Here is a 16673-nt window from a genome sequence, read left to right on the forward strand (position 1 = left end):
AGATACATCATCACATTTCTGTACATGGTGAACACCAAGTTTCTTCAGATTATCTGTCCAGAGTCTCATCCACTTGACTCATTATCTAAAAGCCTATTATTATTAATCATTTCCAAATTACACTCTTAGCACTCTCTTGCTCCATACCTGCCAATTAAACTACTTTAACCTCATTAACAGTACTGGTGCTTGGCTTTCATGACATGGAGTACGTTAACCATTTCATTTATGAATATTAAAGGTACTGCCTGGGTCTGCTTGATTTTCTTTGTTCCTGTCGTGCTCTCCCCATCAGGAGGGAGCTCGGAGGCCAGGCAGCTGTGTTCTGAGCGCAGTCAGTCAGCCCAAGAGTTCCTCGTAGACTTCTTCATGTTCAGTAAAGCCCATGAGAATTGAAGCCAGCGAGCTTCCGCCTTTTCCATATACAATCTTGACACCTCAGGCAACGGGGGTAAGACTAAGCAGCAACAAGATGACGTGCGGATTGAAAGCACAAGCACGGGTTTTGGCCCTGCCTGCCCTCACGTGCATTGTATTGAGTGGAATTTGAGATCCACGCAAAGATGTATTACAGGAAAAGAGCACTAGGACCCCCTTTGCTGCAGGGGCCAAACCTGTGCAGAGCTCTTAAATGAAAAGATACCTTTAACTCTTCATATAACGGGGAACGTTTCTGAGAGATGGAAATTCCAAAATACTCGGCAAACAGAGCCTGTCTGTTAAGATCTCCTTTGAGAACAGAAACAAAATGAACAGAGAAGACAAATAAGAGCTAATAGGTACAGGAGTACTTGAAAAGAGCGTGGTCAAACATCTATACTCACCTCTGCTCAATCCCACCCCCACCTCCTGTCTGTATCAGCCAACGTAAACAGCATTTTCAGGCTGATCAAAAGGCAGCGTCTCCTATTGCTGCCTCTACTGGGAGCATATTAACATTTCATGCCTAAAAGCACTCCCCACCAGAAAAAATAGAAAAAGGCAGCATCAAAGACATAACACAGAAGGGCTGTGTATCTAAACTCCGAGGAAAAACAGGAGGCGCATTTTGTCCACGTACTCACATACACACACAGATTCACAAAAACACTGGAATCTCAACTGAGACCTTCAGGCTTGATTGCAATGCACAGTAAATAAATAATATTAATCATAGCCTGAGAAAAAGAAACAAAAATCACTTTCTTCTATGCTGTACAAACAGCGCATGTAGAAGGCAGTAATGACACCCTGCAAGTAGGCTTTTGCGCATTACCAGGAAACACCACACGGGGCATTGAAATTAATGTCAAAAGGTGCCAGTGCTAAATTCATGATCATGCTCAGCAAACTGTTTTAATGACAGGTTTAATGCTGGGTTGTTACAGTGACATGACCAAAGCACTACGGGTTTAATCTGGAGGGTAACGCTTGTGCATTGCATAGGCAGCAGCTTGAGCTACACCGAGGGAAGGTGCCGGTGCGCCGGGTCGGCCACGGGGCAGCACGAAGCAGCAGGCTGTCCGTGGTAATTAACAGGAGGTGAGAGCAAGGTAGCCAGGAAAAGCAGCTGTAGCTGCAGGTGCAGAAAAGCTACAGATGAAAACTGTCATCTTCTTTCACTGCTTGCTGCTCTTGATTTATTCTTGCTAGAAGGGTTAGGTTTGGAGTGGTTTGGCCCACCACTCGCTTCTTGCGCTGTCAGTTCAGATTCGTCAGGATCTCGGCTGACAACATATGATTTTAGAGACAGATTTACCTTTCTGGATGTTCCTGGAAGTCTGAATATTCACCTCTGGCCACTGTTGGGCTTTTACAGACCACAAGTGCTTTCTTTTTTCTTAAAGGGCATCCAATACACAAGATGGAGCACTGGATAATGCCACCCACCTTCTTCGGAGAACAGAGTCTAAAGGCAACCCAGAAGGTTCCCCTTGAGTTTGCTTAAGGCTGTGGGCTGGGGTGTTCAAAAACCCAAATGCTGGGCTCTCACTGCCATGTGCTCCTGGGCAGGTTACTCGTGCCCCACTCATTCCCTCTGTAACAGAGGCAGCAGTTATCACCACGCAAGATCACTCTTCTGAATCTTGGTTTTTGCTGCAGCTGCCTACAAACGGCACTGTGAAAACCTCAAGCCACATCCCATACAGCAGTCAGTGCAACAATCCAAAGTGTGTCCCACCTGCAACCTCAAGCAGACATTGGCTCCAGCCAGCTGGTTATTTTGCAGCATATGTGTGTACATATATATATATAGATATAGATATATATATACATATTTCTTCCCAGAAGTGCTCCAAGTTTGCAGCCCCCAGGCAGAGGGTGATGTGTAGCCCCTTCCAGAGGGGCAGCACATGCTACCTGGCTGATTGCACTTCTACCTAACACTGGAAAACTGGGAATATCTGTCAAGGTCAGGTCTGGAATCTGCCCTGCTTGGGTCTTGCTTGTGATTTCTTTTCCTTTGACATTTTAATTTTAAGATGCGACGCAAACAGCCTGGTAAATTGGACACTTAAAAGTCCCCAAGACAGAAAAACAATGACACCACAGTATAATGCAGGTATGGGATGGAGACTTCAATATTTGCCTGTGTTCATTGGGAAAACAAATGTCTGCAGTGACTGGGCAACATCTGGCAAGGTACGGGGAACTCTCACCTCCGACTCTGACACCTCTAAGGGCTTCTCGTTCAGGCCCAGGCCCTCGGTCAGCACGGCTCCGTTGTACTTGTTGCAGATATCCTCATCCGAGTAGTGCAGCCCCCCGGGGCTTGGGCGAGGAGGAGACCTAGGAAATGTAAAGAGTGTTTGCGATATTGTAATGTCTCTGAAATGACATAATTAAACACACAACAGAAGCCAGAATCTCTTCCTTAGATCCTCCAGACAATGGTCTCTCCCCTTCACTTATTCAACAGTTGCTTGAAGCCAGATAAAAAGCCATTTCCGAGAGCGTGGTGCTCCCAGCTTCTTACCTGGTTCCATTCTTCTTTGAGAAGGTGCTCTTGATGTTCAGGTGTCTGCTGTTGAGCTCCAGAGCAGTGAAGCCTCCGTTATCCAGGGTGACCGACTCTTCCACATTGGAGATAGTTTTACCTTGAGCCAGGCAATGAAAGATTCAGCTGAAACAAAGGCACTTTCCCCCCAAATACAACTTTAAGACTTAACTTCTTCTTTGTGTTTTACGACATCATTAATTATTTGAAAATCTATTTACCTTTCTTACTGGTAAATGAGTACAATCAGAGTGAAGTAGAGGAGCTTATCAGGAGTGTGAATGTGCAGAGGGAGCCCAAAGAGGGGAAAGAGGCATCTTAGGTAGTGCAGATAAACTGTGCTCCAAAAGTGCTTATTCTTGTCTTTTGACTACAAATAGAAACCAGGTGACTAATTCAGGTGGCCAAATGTCGTAAATCAGGTGCCACGAATGCCATTCACACTGACTGAAGTAAAGCAAGAGAAAGTAAAACTAGGAAAGGCAGAAAAAGAGGAGAAGAGAAAAAAAAGGCAGGAAAGAAAGCAAGAGACAGGTAGGGTAAGTGCATAGCAAATGGGAAAGACATGTCAGAGATGTAATGAGGATAAGATATAGATGTGAAAATTCACTGGACGATGTAAGGCAGGGAAAAGGACAGCGGACTGGGAGAAGAAGGGAAAATACAGCGAAGTATATTATTTGTTGTGATCAAATACAAGAGCTTATTCTCTCCCATGCTCATTCTTTTAATCCCAAAGGTGTGAGCTCAGCTCACGTCCCAGGGAGAAGGACTGGTTGCGTATTGCCACTTTGCAGCACACAGGTACTTTATCCTCAACTTCAGTGCTACATAAAAACTTAGTGTGAACACTGCTAACTGACACTACAGGTCAGGCTTGTCTTTTCCTGTCTGTCCCCCAACACTGAGAAAACCTGAGAAAATGAGAGACTTCCTATGAGCTATGCATACAAATTTGTAATAGTATTAACCTGGTAAAATGCCACGGTATTCATACGTCTTGTATCTCACAGGACTGAAATCTGATTTTCTAACACTTGTTAGAAGTCAATTATAAAGAAAGAAAAGATGTTCACTTTGGGACTGAATTACTAAATACTGCCTGCAAGTCTCCTTCATTACATTAATCCCTAAGAACGGGTAGCGCAAAGACCCATCCACCTGATCTTACTCATTAAGGTGCCTTTTTTTGGCACCTCCTGGCATCAGAGCAATTTCTTGCTGGAGGTGGAGGAGGCTATCAGAGAAACACACATTGAACAACCCTTCCATGACTGCATTATATCAGGAGAAGAAAAGGTAAAAACAATATTCAGAGCTCAAGAACTGGGCGTTTTGAAAGGTGACTATTTTAACATTCCTAGTTGTAGAGCGGGGGCTGCTCCTGTTTCCCTTCAGAATGGAGACGAGTAAAAATTGTGTGACTAATGGAAAACTCAAAGCTTAAAGTCCACAAAATCAAGACACCTCCTGTCTGCTTGGCCCCCAGACCAGCAAGTGCAGCTTGGCTTAGGGAATGAATGCCAGACACCGGGCACTATTTAATATTAAGTATTTGTGATCTAGTCCTTGTGCATACAGACCTAGAATACTTGGGTACAGCCGTGGAAGAGCAGAATCTTTCCCCTTTTCCCCATCTGTCAGGGAATGATGACAAAGCTAAATGAAGTCTCAGCTCATTCATTTTTTGTGGTCTTCTGCCAAGCATTTGACCCAGACTCCTTGGCTTTTGCTGCCGTCTCTCGGACTTCCAGACGCTGTCCTGTCCAAGCCCATGGCTGGTTAGCATCCAAAACCTGGTAAGATCAGGCACTCTTTGCCCAGCATGGCTGTGGGCAAAAGCCAGTTCTACCAAGCCAGGCAGTAAAAAGATCTGAGTCTTCTGTCAAACAAAATACCTACCGTGTCCACGCTGCTGAAATCTGGGCTTCAAAGTGAAGACACTTCTAATTCCCACAGCTCTCGAGAGTGTGCGCACAGCACGGAGCCAACGTCTTACCTGTGCTGCAGTTCTTGTACTTCTTGCTCTGGCCATGGAGAACCAGTGCAAACACCACCAGGAGGATGAGGATCACGCTTGAGAGAGCCATCACCAGCAGAAACCACCATTCCTCGTAGAAAGGGGTTTCTGTTTGTGCTGAAAGAGCAAAAAGACCCAAATAACAATTCCTCTTTATGCTCCCTCAAAATCTCCCCTTCCGCCCCGCAGCATCCGTAATACTGTTCAGGAGACAGAGGTGTTCAAAGAAGGTAACACATTGTACTGGGCAATCAGACTTTGCAGAGGTTTGCTGACACTTCAGAAGGCAAAAGGAACAGGAGCATATCACAGCTCCAACATCTCCACAAGCACCTTTCACACACCCAGAGCCGCAGTCCAGAATCCCTTAGCTCAGAAGTTACCACCAAGTGAAGAGAGGGAGGTTTCTTCCCCCAGCTCTGCACATTCCTTGACTACCGCAGTGTGCTTAATACCGCCTGGGTCAAAGGAACCACTAATATATCTGTCATGACCCACGATTATTCCACTTTTTAAGAGGCTCGCCTTGCCAAAATGCTGCTCGGTGGCTCTTTGAAAAATACAGCTAGTGCCAGGGAGCAAAGTAACTTGGGTCAGTGTCTTTCAGTACCTCCATTAACTCCAACATGCACTGCTACTCTGTCCTGTTTCCCCATCAGCTTAGCCAAGCCTGATGTGCAGTACATGGATATCAATTCAGTTCCCTAGATTTTGTGCGATCTCAAGTAATTTCACCCCATTTGACCTCAATTGGAGACACAAAATGATAGTAACTTCCCCTTTCTGGAGTTATCTTGCCAGTCTTGGTTTAAAGCAATAAGTAATGTTATTTTCTAGTGGTGTTACTCTTATTGTCAGCATCCTTCAGCTTTGTGAAAAAATGCTACTGCCAGCAGTCGTATACAATTTCCCTGCAGTTCGTAAGGCAGAAGCACACCTGGTAGGAATGGGCGATGCCAGGAGATCAACTTCAACCCAACCCCTGACTATCACTGAACACTCCCTTTCCCCAACTGCCCTGAGCCCTGAATCTAAACACAAGTCTGCTGAAAGCCTGATGATATGAGCTCAAATTTGTTCCAGATTGACGGGTATTCTGCAGCAGCGAAAAGTAGCCACGATCTGTCTTTGCTAGGAGGCCAGTCCAGGCCAATAAAGTCCTAAAGGCAAACTGCACAAGCCATGCTGGGCTGAGCAGATTCAGTGCAATTTATACCTCCCTGTGCTAGCTGAAGTGGCCAGCCTGAAATGCTTTATACTTTTACGACTGTGAATCTCAATGGGAACCTCTTACTTTCATGCAGCAATTTGAGATGAACACTGAAGCATCAAAAGGAGGTGAATTAAATAGTTCTGTTCAAGTGGAGAACTTACAAACAAGCGGTTTATTTATAAAAAGCATCGCACGGCGCTGCATGCTGCGCTTCAGAGGAATAATGTCATCCAGGAAAAGGAAGACTGACATGATTACTGACCCTTTACATTGTGTTCGAGCCTCTGTGAAACCACGGATAGGAAAAACACTGACTCTTGGTGTTTGAAGTGAGTTGTGTCTGCCCTTGTCCTGAAGGAGAAAAGCAAGGGTAGCACTCACACCGCAATCCACAGACGGCTCTCACAGGCTAAGTGGTTAATTGTGTAAGGACAAACGCAGCCGCGATGGCGATAGCAGCATTTACTACTCTTGCCTGCTGGGTAGCTGTTGAATGGTGTTTATGCTTTTCACTGGAGAAGCAAAGAGATAAAAGCCACTCCAGAAGCTGGAGCATTGCCAAGTTCTCAGGGCTCTCCAGAATTTTGAATCACAAAGCCACTTTATCAGGTTCTTTCATTCCTCTATTTGCTGACACACCAAGGATGAAACCTATCACTCAAAAGCAACCTGGAGTACAATTGTCTCTGCCAAGGGTAAGAGGAGACCTGAACAAAGCTTTCACGAGGCAAGATCTCCCACTTCATAACGGGGCTTTGAACTCGAGCTGCCCAGACACGGCAAAGCTGAGCGGAATTTGCTTTGTGAGGTCTTGAAGTTCCTTCAGAAAACCAGAGTGCTGGGTTGCTCAAAGGGATTTTGGAAGCACGTTTAGGCCACAGGCCCCGTTTACAGGGAAGAAGCACAGGAGAGCGAGGAGGGGGGGAAGAGCCCGGGAGCATCACCGAGGAGCTGCTCTGATGAAGGGGGACTGGAGGCATCACACAGCACTGGAACTGCCAGCACACAGGATATCAGGAATGATTCAGTGAAACCACACTTTTATATTTTTGAGATCTAACTACAAAATAGCACAGAAAATGTTCATCGGAGAGCCCTGGGAATAAAAAGAAGGAAGCAAAGTAAACAAGACAACAGACTAGGAGAGGAAAGGAGAAAAAGTAAATTAATTGTAGATTGTGCAAATTAGTCTTAGGCAAAAGAACTTCCATTAAAACTCTCTTGAAATTCCCGAGAAGGTTCTTTGTCTAACTTAAAAATGACACACATATATTTTTCCTCTTGAGAGTAAAGCACGTTGTAGTTACAAGCCTTGATTCGCCGCTATATTACTTTGGTTTTATCCTAAAACAAGTGAAAATAAGCTGCCCTTGATTATTTGTTGCAACTAGTGGACTTGGGTTGGTATGTTTTTTCCTTCTTTCTCCCTCCCAACCCCAAGAAATTCCATTGGAAAAGATCTTAAAAAATCCATGCTTACCTGATACTGCCACAGAGGGAATGCTTGGTTCTCCGTAGCCAAATTCATTGACAGCCACCACCCGAAATTCATAGGTCACACCCTGCTTGAGTTTGTCCAGACCAACGGTGTAGGAGGTGGCACTGCGTGGGATGTCCTTCACAAACATGTCCCACAGTCCTTCGTCTAGAACAGCACCAGGGAGAGAAAGGGCATGAACCGCGGGAGTTGACACTTTTGCCCATTGAAATAAAATGGTCATTAATCGTGCGATTCAATCAGAGGCTGTGGACACACTTACCTGGAGGCTGCTCGGTGATACACACAAATGTCAGAACGCCCTGCAAGACCCCATCTGTAAAGGCATTTATTCCTGATGGGGGGCTTGTAACAGCCCAGATGGAAGAGGTCTCCTCTAAAATCTGCAGCAGCACCCATAGTGACCGGAGCAGGTTGGAGCAGCTGCCAGCCATCTGGGTCCCTCCTCATCAGGTAATGTCACCGCATCCCCATGCCTGTTCTTTGACAGGGTAAGTACACCCAAAGCAACCTGCTACATTAATGAGCCCTGATTGCACAGGTTCTGGCTGGGTTTTACACTGCAAATCTACCCTAGTGTGTAGGCTAGGCTTTGCAAACTAATGTAAGATTTGGGTCTTGGCGGGAAGTACTGTGGCCTTATGTGAACTGGTGCCTGGTGGACTGGAGAGCTACTTGTTTCAGAATATCAGTGGTGATATGTCCTTCCCATGGGCTGTCCCGCAGCGTGACACAGCCCGCAGAGCGAGACCGCAGGCGCTGCGCTTCTGTGCCATGCTTCTTTAAACAGAAATGAGGTATTGTTTGTATTACGAATGGATATTAGGAACAATTTCTTCCCCAAAGGGCTGTGGGGCATTGAACAGGCTGCCCAGGGCAGTGGTGGAGTCACCATCCCTGGACGGTTGAACAGACACAGAGATGAGGTTCTCAGGGACATGGGGCAGTGCCACTGTTGGGTTAACGATTGGACTCGATGACCTCGAGGGTCTCTTCCAACCAAAATGATTCTGTGATTCTATAAACTTCTCAAAGTTTATAGCTGAAATCCTGATGAGAAAGTTTCAGTAGGGTAATCTCAGTTCTCAACAGCCCTACTGACATTGATCCTGATGCACACCCTCACTAAGCACCATTCTGGTCCCTGATTCAACCCATAATCTTATATTCACTACAATGGAAAGAACTTTCAACAAGATGGACGCTGCTACCAGTAAGAACAAAACCAACTATAATTAAAAATGCCAGTCAATAATTTTCAGTGCAGGAATCCCACTTTAATCTGAAAGGACTGCTTTTTAGTAAAAACTGGTGCCCGGCACTTCCGCTGACAAACTGGAGTTACTGTCTACGCATGGGGGCAAACTCTCAGCTAGCCTAAGCCCGTGTAGCTTTTACAGACCTGACCTCACAAGTATCCCATTGGGCTTCTACTTTTAGTTATCAAAGCTATTCAAGCAAGGCCTATTTTTCTCTGCATGTCCCACAGCAATAGGAACACGATGATAACCTCTGGATAGATTTGACTCGAGCGCAGGAGCTGCCTGCTTTGAAGGAAAAGCCCTCTGCACTGTGAGATTCGAGCACCAGCATGACTTCTGTAGCTTGAGGTGTTATCAAGGTAACAATAAAGCAGGAGCCAGCAGCACTACCCTCAGCGACTTGTTCTGCTGCGGCAATGAAAGGCCGGAATCTGTTCTCATTTACTTTGCATTTACTTGACTGTACACTAATTGAAGTCACCACAGTGACTCCAGAATTGAGCTGGTGTAACAGAGCAAAATTTGGCCCTCAGCCTATTTCTGTGCAACGGGGAATAGCAGCAAAGATGGATTGATTAACACTGCAGGTGTGTTTCCACGTGAATGTTTTAACTTTGGCATCGGTAAATATTGGCTCGGTAATTTGTACCGTGCTGCACGTCTAGCGACACACACAATGACTAACAACCCCCAAACTACATCGCTTCTGATCATGAGGATTGGCAGTCTCGGTGGATGCAAAAAGCAGGCTGAAATGTTGTTTCAGCTACATTTGAGAAATACCGAAGAACAATAAAAATAGGTGATTTTTCTGTCATGCTTAAAATTCAGACCAATATATTACTCACCAGCATGATCAGAGTATAATGAAGTTATCATAATGTTCCATTGTTATGTATTAGTTGGATATTACAATGGCTATAAAACAAGAGATAAAATATTGACTTCCCTTTTAGCAGGCAATAGAAGGCGAGATTATTTCTACCACATCAACTTACAAGGTAATAAAAAGGGAGTTTGGGATTTAGTTTCTCTGAAGAGAGTGGAGTGAGGGATGCATTTTCAAAGTTGGATTGTTGCAACCAACAACACGAGGAAGATGCATCTCAGACCATAAAATATTGCCATAATTGCTAGAATTGCCTGAGCTTTCATAAACACATTTGTAAACAGCAATAAGAGAATTTGAGCCCATTGTGGATTGTCTGAAAAGCAATTTGTTTGCGGTGAAAGCCGCTTAAATGGTGGAAGAAAAGGCAACAATAAAAACGAATGTTTGACACCCACTGCAACAAACGCAACTGTTCACACATGCACTTTCTCACTCATTTTCTCAAACCTATTAGGGTGCATAGTGCAGAATACCCAACAGACCGAGAAGTGCTAATTTAATCACTCTGTAAAGCTTGCAATAAGTTGGGAAGATATTGAATGTCCACATGTCTGTCCCCTTGGCTATGGTGGCAATGGCGTGGGGCAGCAAAGGCTGCCAATGGACATTTCTTTGGAGGGACTCCTGTCTCACACGAATTCCAGAGCCCCAATTAATTTATCTTCTCTCCATCTGGAACATTCAGGCCCATTTTAGTAGACAGAGATCACAATCATATATTTCCAAACTAAAAAAGCGTTTTAGTTCAGTGGTGAACTTTGGGATTAAATATTAAATGCAAGCTTGTGAATTCATTCACTGCATCTCTTCCCCGACCCCTCAAAACTAGGTTTGCTCTAAATGTTAGAAGTTCAGCTGAAAGAGAATTCATTAGAAGGTCACCTATGACAGCAAAGATTTGCCTTTAAGTTCAGTAGGACATCATTAGTACACTGTACACAGTATTTTCTACCCCGTTTAAGGAACAAAGATGCACATGCCATGGTTGGGATATCAACTGCGTATTAACTCAAAGAAACCGCCAAGAAAAGCAAAGGTTTGTAACAGCAGACTCCTGCAAAGAGGCACAAGGCTCAGGCAGTCCCAGCCCATCCCGGTTAATGCCTGAGGGAGGCGGCACAGCTGGCACAGCTGGCAGCAGCGATGCGGGGGTACTGCTGCAAATGCTTTTCCTTCAATAACATCTCTTCTTCGTTTCATATGGCCTTTCGCTGGGCACTCGGAGGCTTAAAAAAGGCCTAACTGTCTGATGGTAAAGGGAGGGCTCCTCAAAAATGTTAATTTTTCTTTGCTTCCTGTTCCTTTAAACGCTTCACCAGACCCTCTCCCAGCCTTATTTCCTGCTGACGTGAGATTTGATCTTCACCCCCAGCCCTGACTTCCCCATCCAATTTCGGAGTGAGGCCCATGCGTGGTGAGAAGACCTGAATGACAGGGGAAGGTGAAACCACCACCGAGCAAACACGATGTCCAGGCTGCCCCAACCACCCTCCGGGCCCAGCACCAGTCCCACAGGCTCAGGCCACGCACAGCACCCCCAGGCCAGCCTGGCTTCATGGACAATTAATCGGGATCTCCACGCTGAATAGAACTGACAGTCGGTAACGAAGGCTCCCAGCTCTGCTAACTCAGGCCACTAACAAACAGCGGCTGTGCTGCGGCTGGAAGATGGAAAGCTGTCAGTTACCTGAGCCTTCCCCTCTTGGAATAAGTGGAGAGCCGTGCTATAAAACCTCCTAATTACACATTAGGAGGTTTATGAGGGGAGAAGCTGCTGAGAGTTAAGGACTGGCTGAATGCGCGTAGTGTCCCTCCTACACAGGACAAAATTAAAATGTGGTTGTATTTGTCGGAGGCAAAGGGCTGGATTATCATGCAAACTAGCGAAAGGACAAGAATGGGAAGTGAAAGCTGACAAACTGTCAGCCTGGACAAGTCGTTCACGAGCAGAAGCGAACCAAAGGCCCCATGGCAGATGCCAGCAATGCAGCTGCACCCTTCACTTTGAATTTACTGACTTCTGCTGGTTTCTGTCCATGTTTGACACTGCACTCCCTCATTTATTTAAAAGTAAACAGAAAAGGAAGAAAACATAAAAACATTACTCAAGACACCAGAAAGGAAACTAAAGTGAGATCTGCCCTCGGGGTGCGGGAAGCGAAAACCAGCACTTCTGGGGATGCCAATCCCCACTCCAAACAGATGGGTTTTTCTCCAGACATCTATTGCCTTCACACAACTGATCATTGTGGGGAGCAAAAGCAAACACTTTCCTAACTTGTCTGTGTCCTAAGCTCACAATTTGTGGCTGATGTGAGGTTTAATGGGTCTGTCCATGCCAGCCAGACGGAGAGAAACACTATTAATTTGAAGAATGTTAAGATGCAATTCCCTCCCACTGGGCTTAAGTCGTCTCCTGCTTGGGAAAAGCAAACTAAAAAAAACCGCAAAGCATACCATGGGAAGAGGAAGCAGAAGAAGAAATCTAAATCAGTTTGTCCTGGGTCAGAGGCTTTTTTAGATAGGGGATAAGTGGGAAGGAATGTCTGTGTGACTGCTTAGCATTTTACATGCCCACCAGTAAAGCACAGTCTGGAGAGAGGAGCCTGGGATGTGGCAATGGGGGTGATTAAAGAGGGGCAAAACCAGCTTCTCCACTCCCTCCAGCAGCATTGGGAACCTTAACATCATCATGCCATTTCTGACTTCGACCCTGTATGTAAAAACCGAGGACACAGTCTAATACCCACTCCTTATCCAGCCTCGTTGATGTCCAGGGAGTGCTCATGGTGGCAGGGACAGAGGCTGCTTAATTGTGTTTCTTGTAATGCACAAAAACTGGAATCCATTGCTCTGGGGGTAGAGAAGCTGAAGGAAAAGAAAAGCTCTTCTGTTTCTGTAATGTCTTCCTCTAGCACAGATCACTGGAAAAAAGACTGGTTCGCCTGCTCCATCCCCATGCCTGAGTACATTCAAAATGCAGAGGAGGCAGTCAGCCCGGTCACCTTCCATAAATCCAGGAGAGAAACGGGGAGATCAAATGAACAATCTTAGCTGCCTGCTGCCACCATTGCTAAACCCAGCAGGGCAGCCGGAGCCCCGGGAGACACAGCAGGGCAAGGAGAAATTCAAAGGGACTGAGCACGGGGGGTAGGGTTTGCCATTTCTGACAGAAAGCCACCCTCTTACTCTGACGGAAGAGTCTTGGCAGGGAGCTACAGCAGGGAAAATGAGACGATACAGCATTTAACTTTTGGGGTAATGAGGCCTATAATAGATGACACTTGAGATGTGAAACACTAAGGTAGTGGTATTGCATTTAAATATTGGCACCAAGCTAAAGCTTTTCATCTGTCTGTTCAATGCCCCTTTTTTGATCTCAGAAGGATGAATATCTTCTGCTTCCCTGATTTTATGTGAAGGGCACAAGTCAACTGCTCCTCTCATGGACAACAACTCCTTAAAAACAAAACTTGCTCCAAACCATGCTCTGCTACCCATATAAATCAACATGCAGAAGAAATTTCTTAGAATTATATATTAAAACAGAAGCTGCTCCGAATGACCAGCCCTGACAGGAGGAATTAGTTCCCTGCTTTTGTTAAGCTCGTAATTCAGATTTCAAACTGCTCTGTGCAGAGATGAGGAGGAAAAGCAGCACGGAAAGGAAGCCAATGCTTGAGTGACATAAGCAAACGTTCCAATTAGTCCGTCTCCTCTCCTGGATCACATTTCACGCTTCCTACAGCTGCAACCAGAACGAAGGATGAGAATCCAGCATACAAATGCCTAGTTCATTTGCTACAGCAGCATGAATAGGATTAAAATAATCTGAAGAGGAATTAAATGCCTCAACAGTCAGGTTGCAAGAGCAGGAGAATGACACCTTTGTGTGCGGTCCCTGGATCAGTGGAGTGGGGCCAGCAGGAGTGACCCGAGGTTAACGCAGCTCAGACCTGCTCTGGAGGGCCTGTTTGCTTCCTACTCAAAAGGAGGGGACCACAAATCCTACAGCCTTAGCCACAAACTGTAAAATGTTCATTCACATCCAACGGTGAGACAAGCCCAGGAACATCAGACGAGTCTGCAACGTCACCATTCACAGGAGCTGAATTAACAGCTTGCAGACAATCTGTACGCGGGCTGCAGGTCTCTGTTATAAAATCCTCTTACTCAAAAAACACCACTTGGGGAAATGTTAGCTGGTAAGTGATCCTCAATTAACAGTTTTGGTTAAACATGCTATCTAAACAAAGCTGTTCCAAATACGACAGGTTATTTTTTTTACCTATGAAGAAATAAGGGCAGAAATCAATAAGGTGATGTAATAGAAGCACGGTGGTCTCACGCCTCTAATTAAAAAACCAAACCCCTCTTGATTGCTACGAGAAACTCCGGTGCTTTGAGAAGGTACGCGCTTTTCTTCACTTTGTTTTGAAAATAATTGTCAAGTTAAATGGTAGAAATTACAAAGAAATGTTAGGGTCACAGCAGAGCCTCAATACAGAGCAAATTCTCCCAGATGCAAACACGGAAAGCTGCATCTTCAAGTGATGGCCATAGAAATGCAGGTAACACTTTTGTTACTGGTCTGGCCGAACGGAATTAAAATAATTGGTTTTAAATGCAACCTTACATTCAAGAAACATACAAGAAACAGTTTCGATCTTTTATATTCAAACAGATAAGCATTTGTTTAATCAATACATAATCAAGCAATGTGCGAGCACCTAGAAGGTAAAAAAGAACAAGCAGCCAACGTGGATATGTCAAGTATAAATCATGTCTAATTTCCTTCTGTGACAGGGTAGTAGACCTTGTCAATAGAGGAGAAAGAGCAGACATCATCTATCCTGACTTCAGCAAAGCTTTTGACATCATGACATTCAAACACGGCCTGCGTGAAACAAGTATCTGGTAGGTGCATCACCACCTGCAACACTGAGCTCGGCGAACGGTTCTCAACATTCACTGTCAGTGTGGAGGGAAATTATCAAGTGAGATTACACAGGGGTCTGGCAGCATTTACCGCTTTTTCTCCATGACTTGCTTACCAGAAAGTGTGTGCTTATTGAATTTGCAAGGGGTACCAAGCTGGGAGAGACTGCAAACAGGCTTGAGCATACATCTACATTTAAAATGACCTTGTCCAACTAGGAAAATATTCTGTAAAAAGCAGAGAGCAGCTTCAGTAAGAAGCAAATCCCAGAAGCAAAGGAGCTCTGAGGAAGCACCAAGAAAAACTGTGGTGATGAGGAGATTCTTTTCCTCCTCCAACGCCCTCCTTGCAGAACAAATAGGGAAGGTGATGTGTACGTGGTGCTAAAGCGCTTGCCGTGTTATTAACGGTAAAACAGTAATTAGCTGCTGTACTCTGCTGCAGAAGAGGACAGATTTCTATCTGCGGTCCTCAAAATACAGTTTGCAAGTACTTACTGATCCTTGCACATGAAAGATATTGTAAGCATTTAAGCGAGTTTTAATTATTAACTATATTAGCTCATCAGCTGGATGATTTACAAGTCTAGTAGTACAGTGAAAGCCAGAGCACCGAGGGTAATTTTCTGTGACTACTGCTAAAGAGAAGAAAATCTGCTAAACCACATAATAAAGCAGCAATGGTTTAATACTGGCTGGCGACAGCATTCTCTCACAAAATCCCATTACGTTACTGGGATGCCAAACCACCTCACCACCACAGGACGGGTTTCAGGATGGACTGAAGGAAGGGAACTCGTGACACTAAACTCTCTGATTTCCCACTTACCTGAGGGTCGTGCCTCTATAATGTACCCAGTTGTGGGTTTTTCTCCTGAATCTCCCTCAGTCCATTGTAGCGTCACCCCAGCAGCAGATTTTGTCACCAGGATTTCCTGAGGGGAGCCGGGAGACCCTGAAGGACGACACGAGAATAGCAAATGGTGGCGGCATCACAGGCTGCAGCATTAATTTCTTCTGCTGATACAGGGGAAAAAATATCTAGAAGTATTGGTCAACATATACACAACATAAACCAGCTCAACGCCCTATCGATTTTTCACTAGTTCTAGTATCAGCAGTTACATATCAACGGTTGGTTTTTACAGGTGCCTGTGTTAATAAAACACACTCATTTTAACCATTAGCATATCTGCAGCGTTTGCACATCGCCGCTGCTATTTCTGACTTCAGAGGTGAAACCAGCCTCTGAGTTTCAGGGAGAGGTTCGTGGGGACAGTCACCTGCCCATTCGCTTGGGAAGATGCCACGGCCACGTTTCGAGAGGATTCCTGCTTTGTCCTGTCTATGGCGGGGCATGAGAGTCAGCCTGCGGATCCACAGTGCTGCTGTCCCAGACACCAGCTGTGGAGGGGTCTGTGATGAAATGAAAGCTTGCTGGCACCCAGAGGGGTGGAACTACCACACGTGGCTCTGATGGAGTGAGCAAATATTTCCCTGAGCTGGAAAAGCGGCAAAAATCAGAACAGCGATCATTGCACTGATGCTCTGTGATTTACCAGACAGGCTGGTATCATTGCAGGGCATTTTCCTTGTTAGATTTTATCAAAATCACCAATCAAATAAGAAAACCAGCTCTTTCGGTACAGTTATTGAACCAAGCGGGGAACGCTGATGTTCAGCCTGTTGCCCCTCTTGACATATCAGGAAACTTGCAGACCTCTCCCTCCCCATAAACCAAAGTGTCTGGAGATAGTAACTGTGAATTCTTCCTGGTTTTACACCCAGGAATCCCTGCTGGTTCCACCAGTTATTCCAGTTCTGACTCCATCGCAGAGCAGAACAGTCAGAATTATGCACTGCGCTGTCAGGC

General features: G+C 45.3%; 1 protein-coding gene across 6 annotated transcripts in view; it reads right to left on the reverse strand.

Moving 5' to 3' along the window:
• Positions 1 to 16673, reverse strand: part of SDK1 (sidekick cell adhesion molecule 1) — a 375917-nt gene that overhangs the window by 11208 nt on the left and 348036 nt on the right. For all 6 annotated transcript variants that reach the window (XM_065850323.2, XM_071814947.1, XM_071814948.1 and 3 more), the window contains 5 exons: positions 15630 to 15755; positions 7691 to 7855; positions 4977 to 5114; positions 2957 to 3077; positions 2640 to 2769 (listed from right to left, as the gene is read on the reverse strand). In XM_065850323.2, coding sequence (XP_065706395.2) covers positions 2640 to 2769; positions 2957 to 3077; positions 4977 to 5114; positions 7691 to 7855; positions 15630 to 15755 — 680 coding nt within the window. The remainder of the gene's footprint in view (positions 1 to 2639; positions 2770 to 2956; positions 3078 to 4976; positions 5115 to 7690; positions 7856 to 15629; positions 15756 to 16673) is intronic.

This window comes from Patagioenas fasciata, chromosome 15 (genome assembly GCF_037038585.1).
Source record: "Patagioenas fasciata isolate bPatFas1 chromosome 15, bPatFas1.hap1, whole genome shotgun sequence".
Taxonomy (NCBI): domain Eukaryota; kingdom Metazoa; phylum Chordata; class Aves; order Columbiformes; family Columbidae; genus Patagioenas; species Patagioenas fasciata.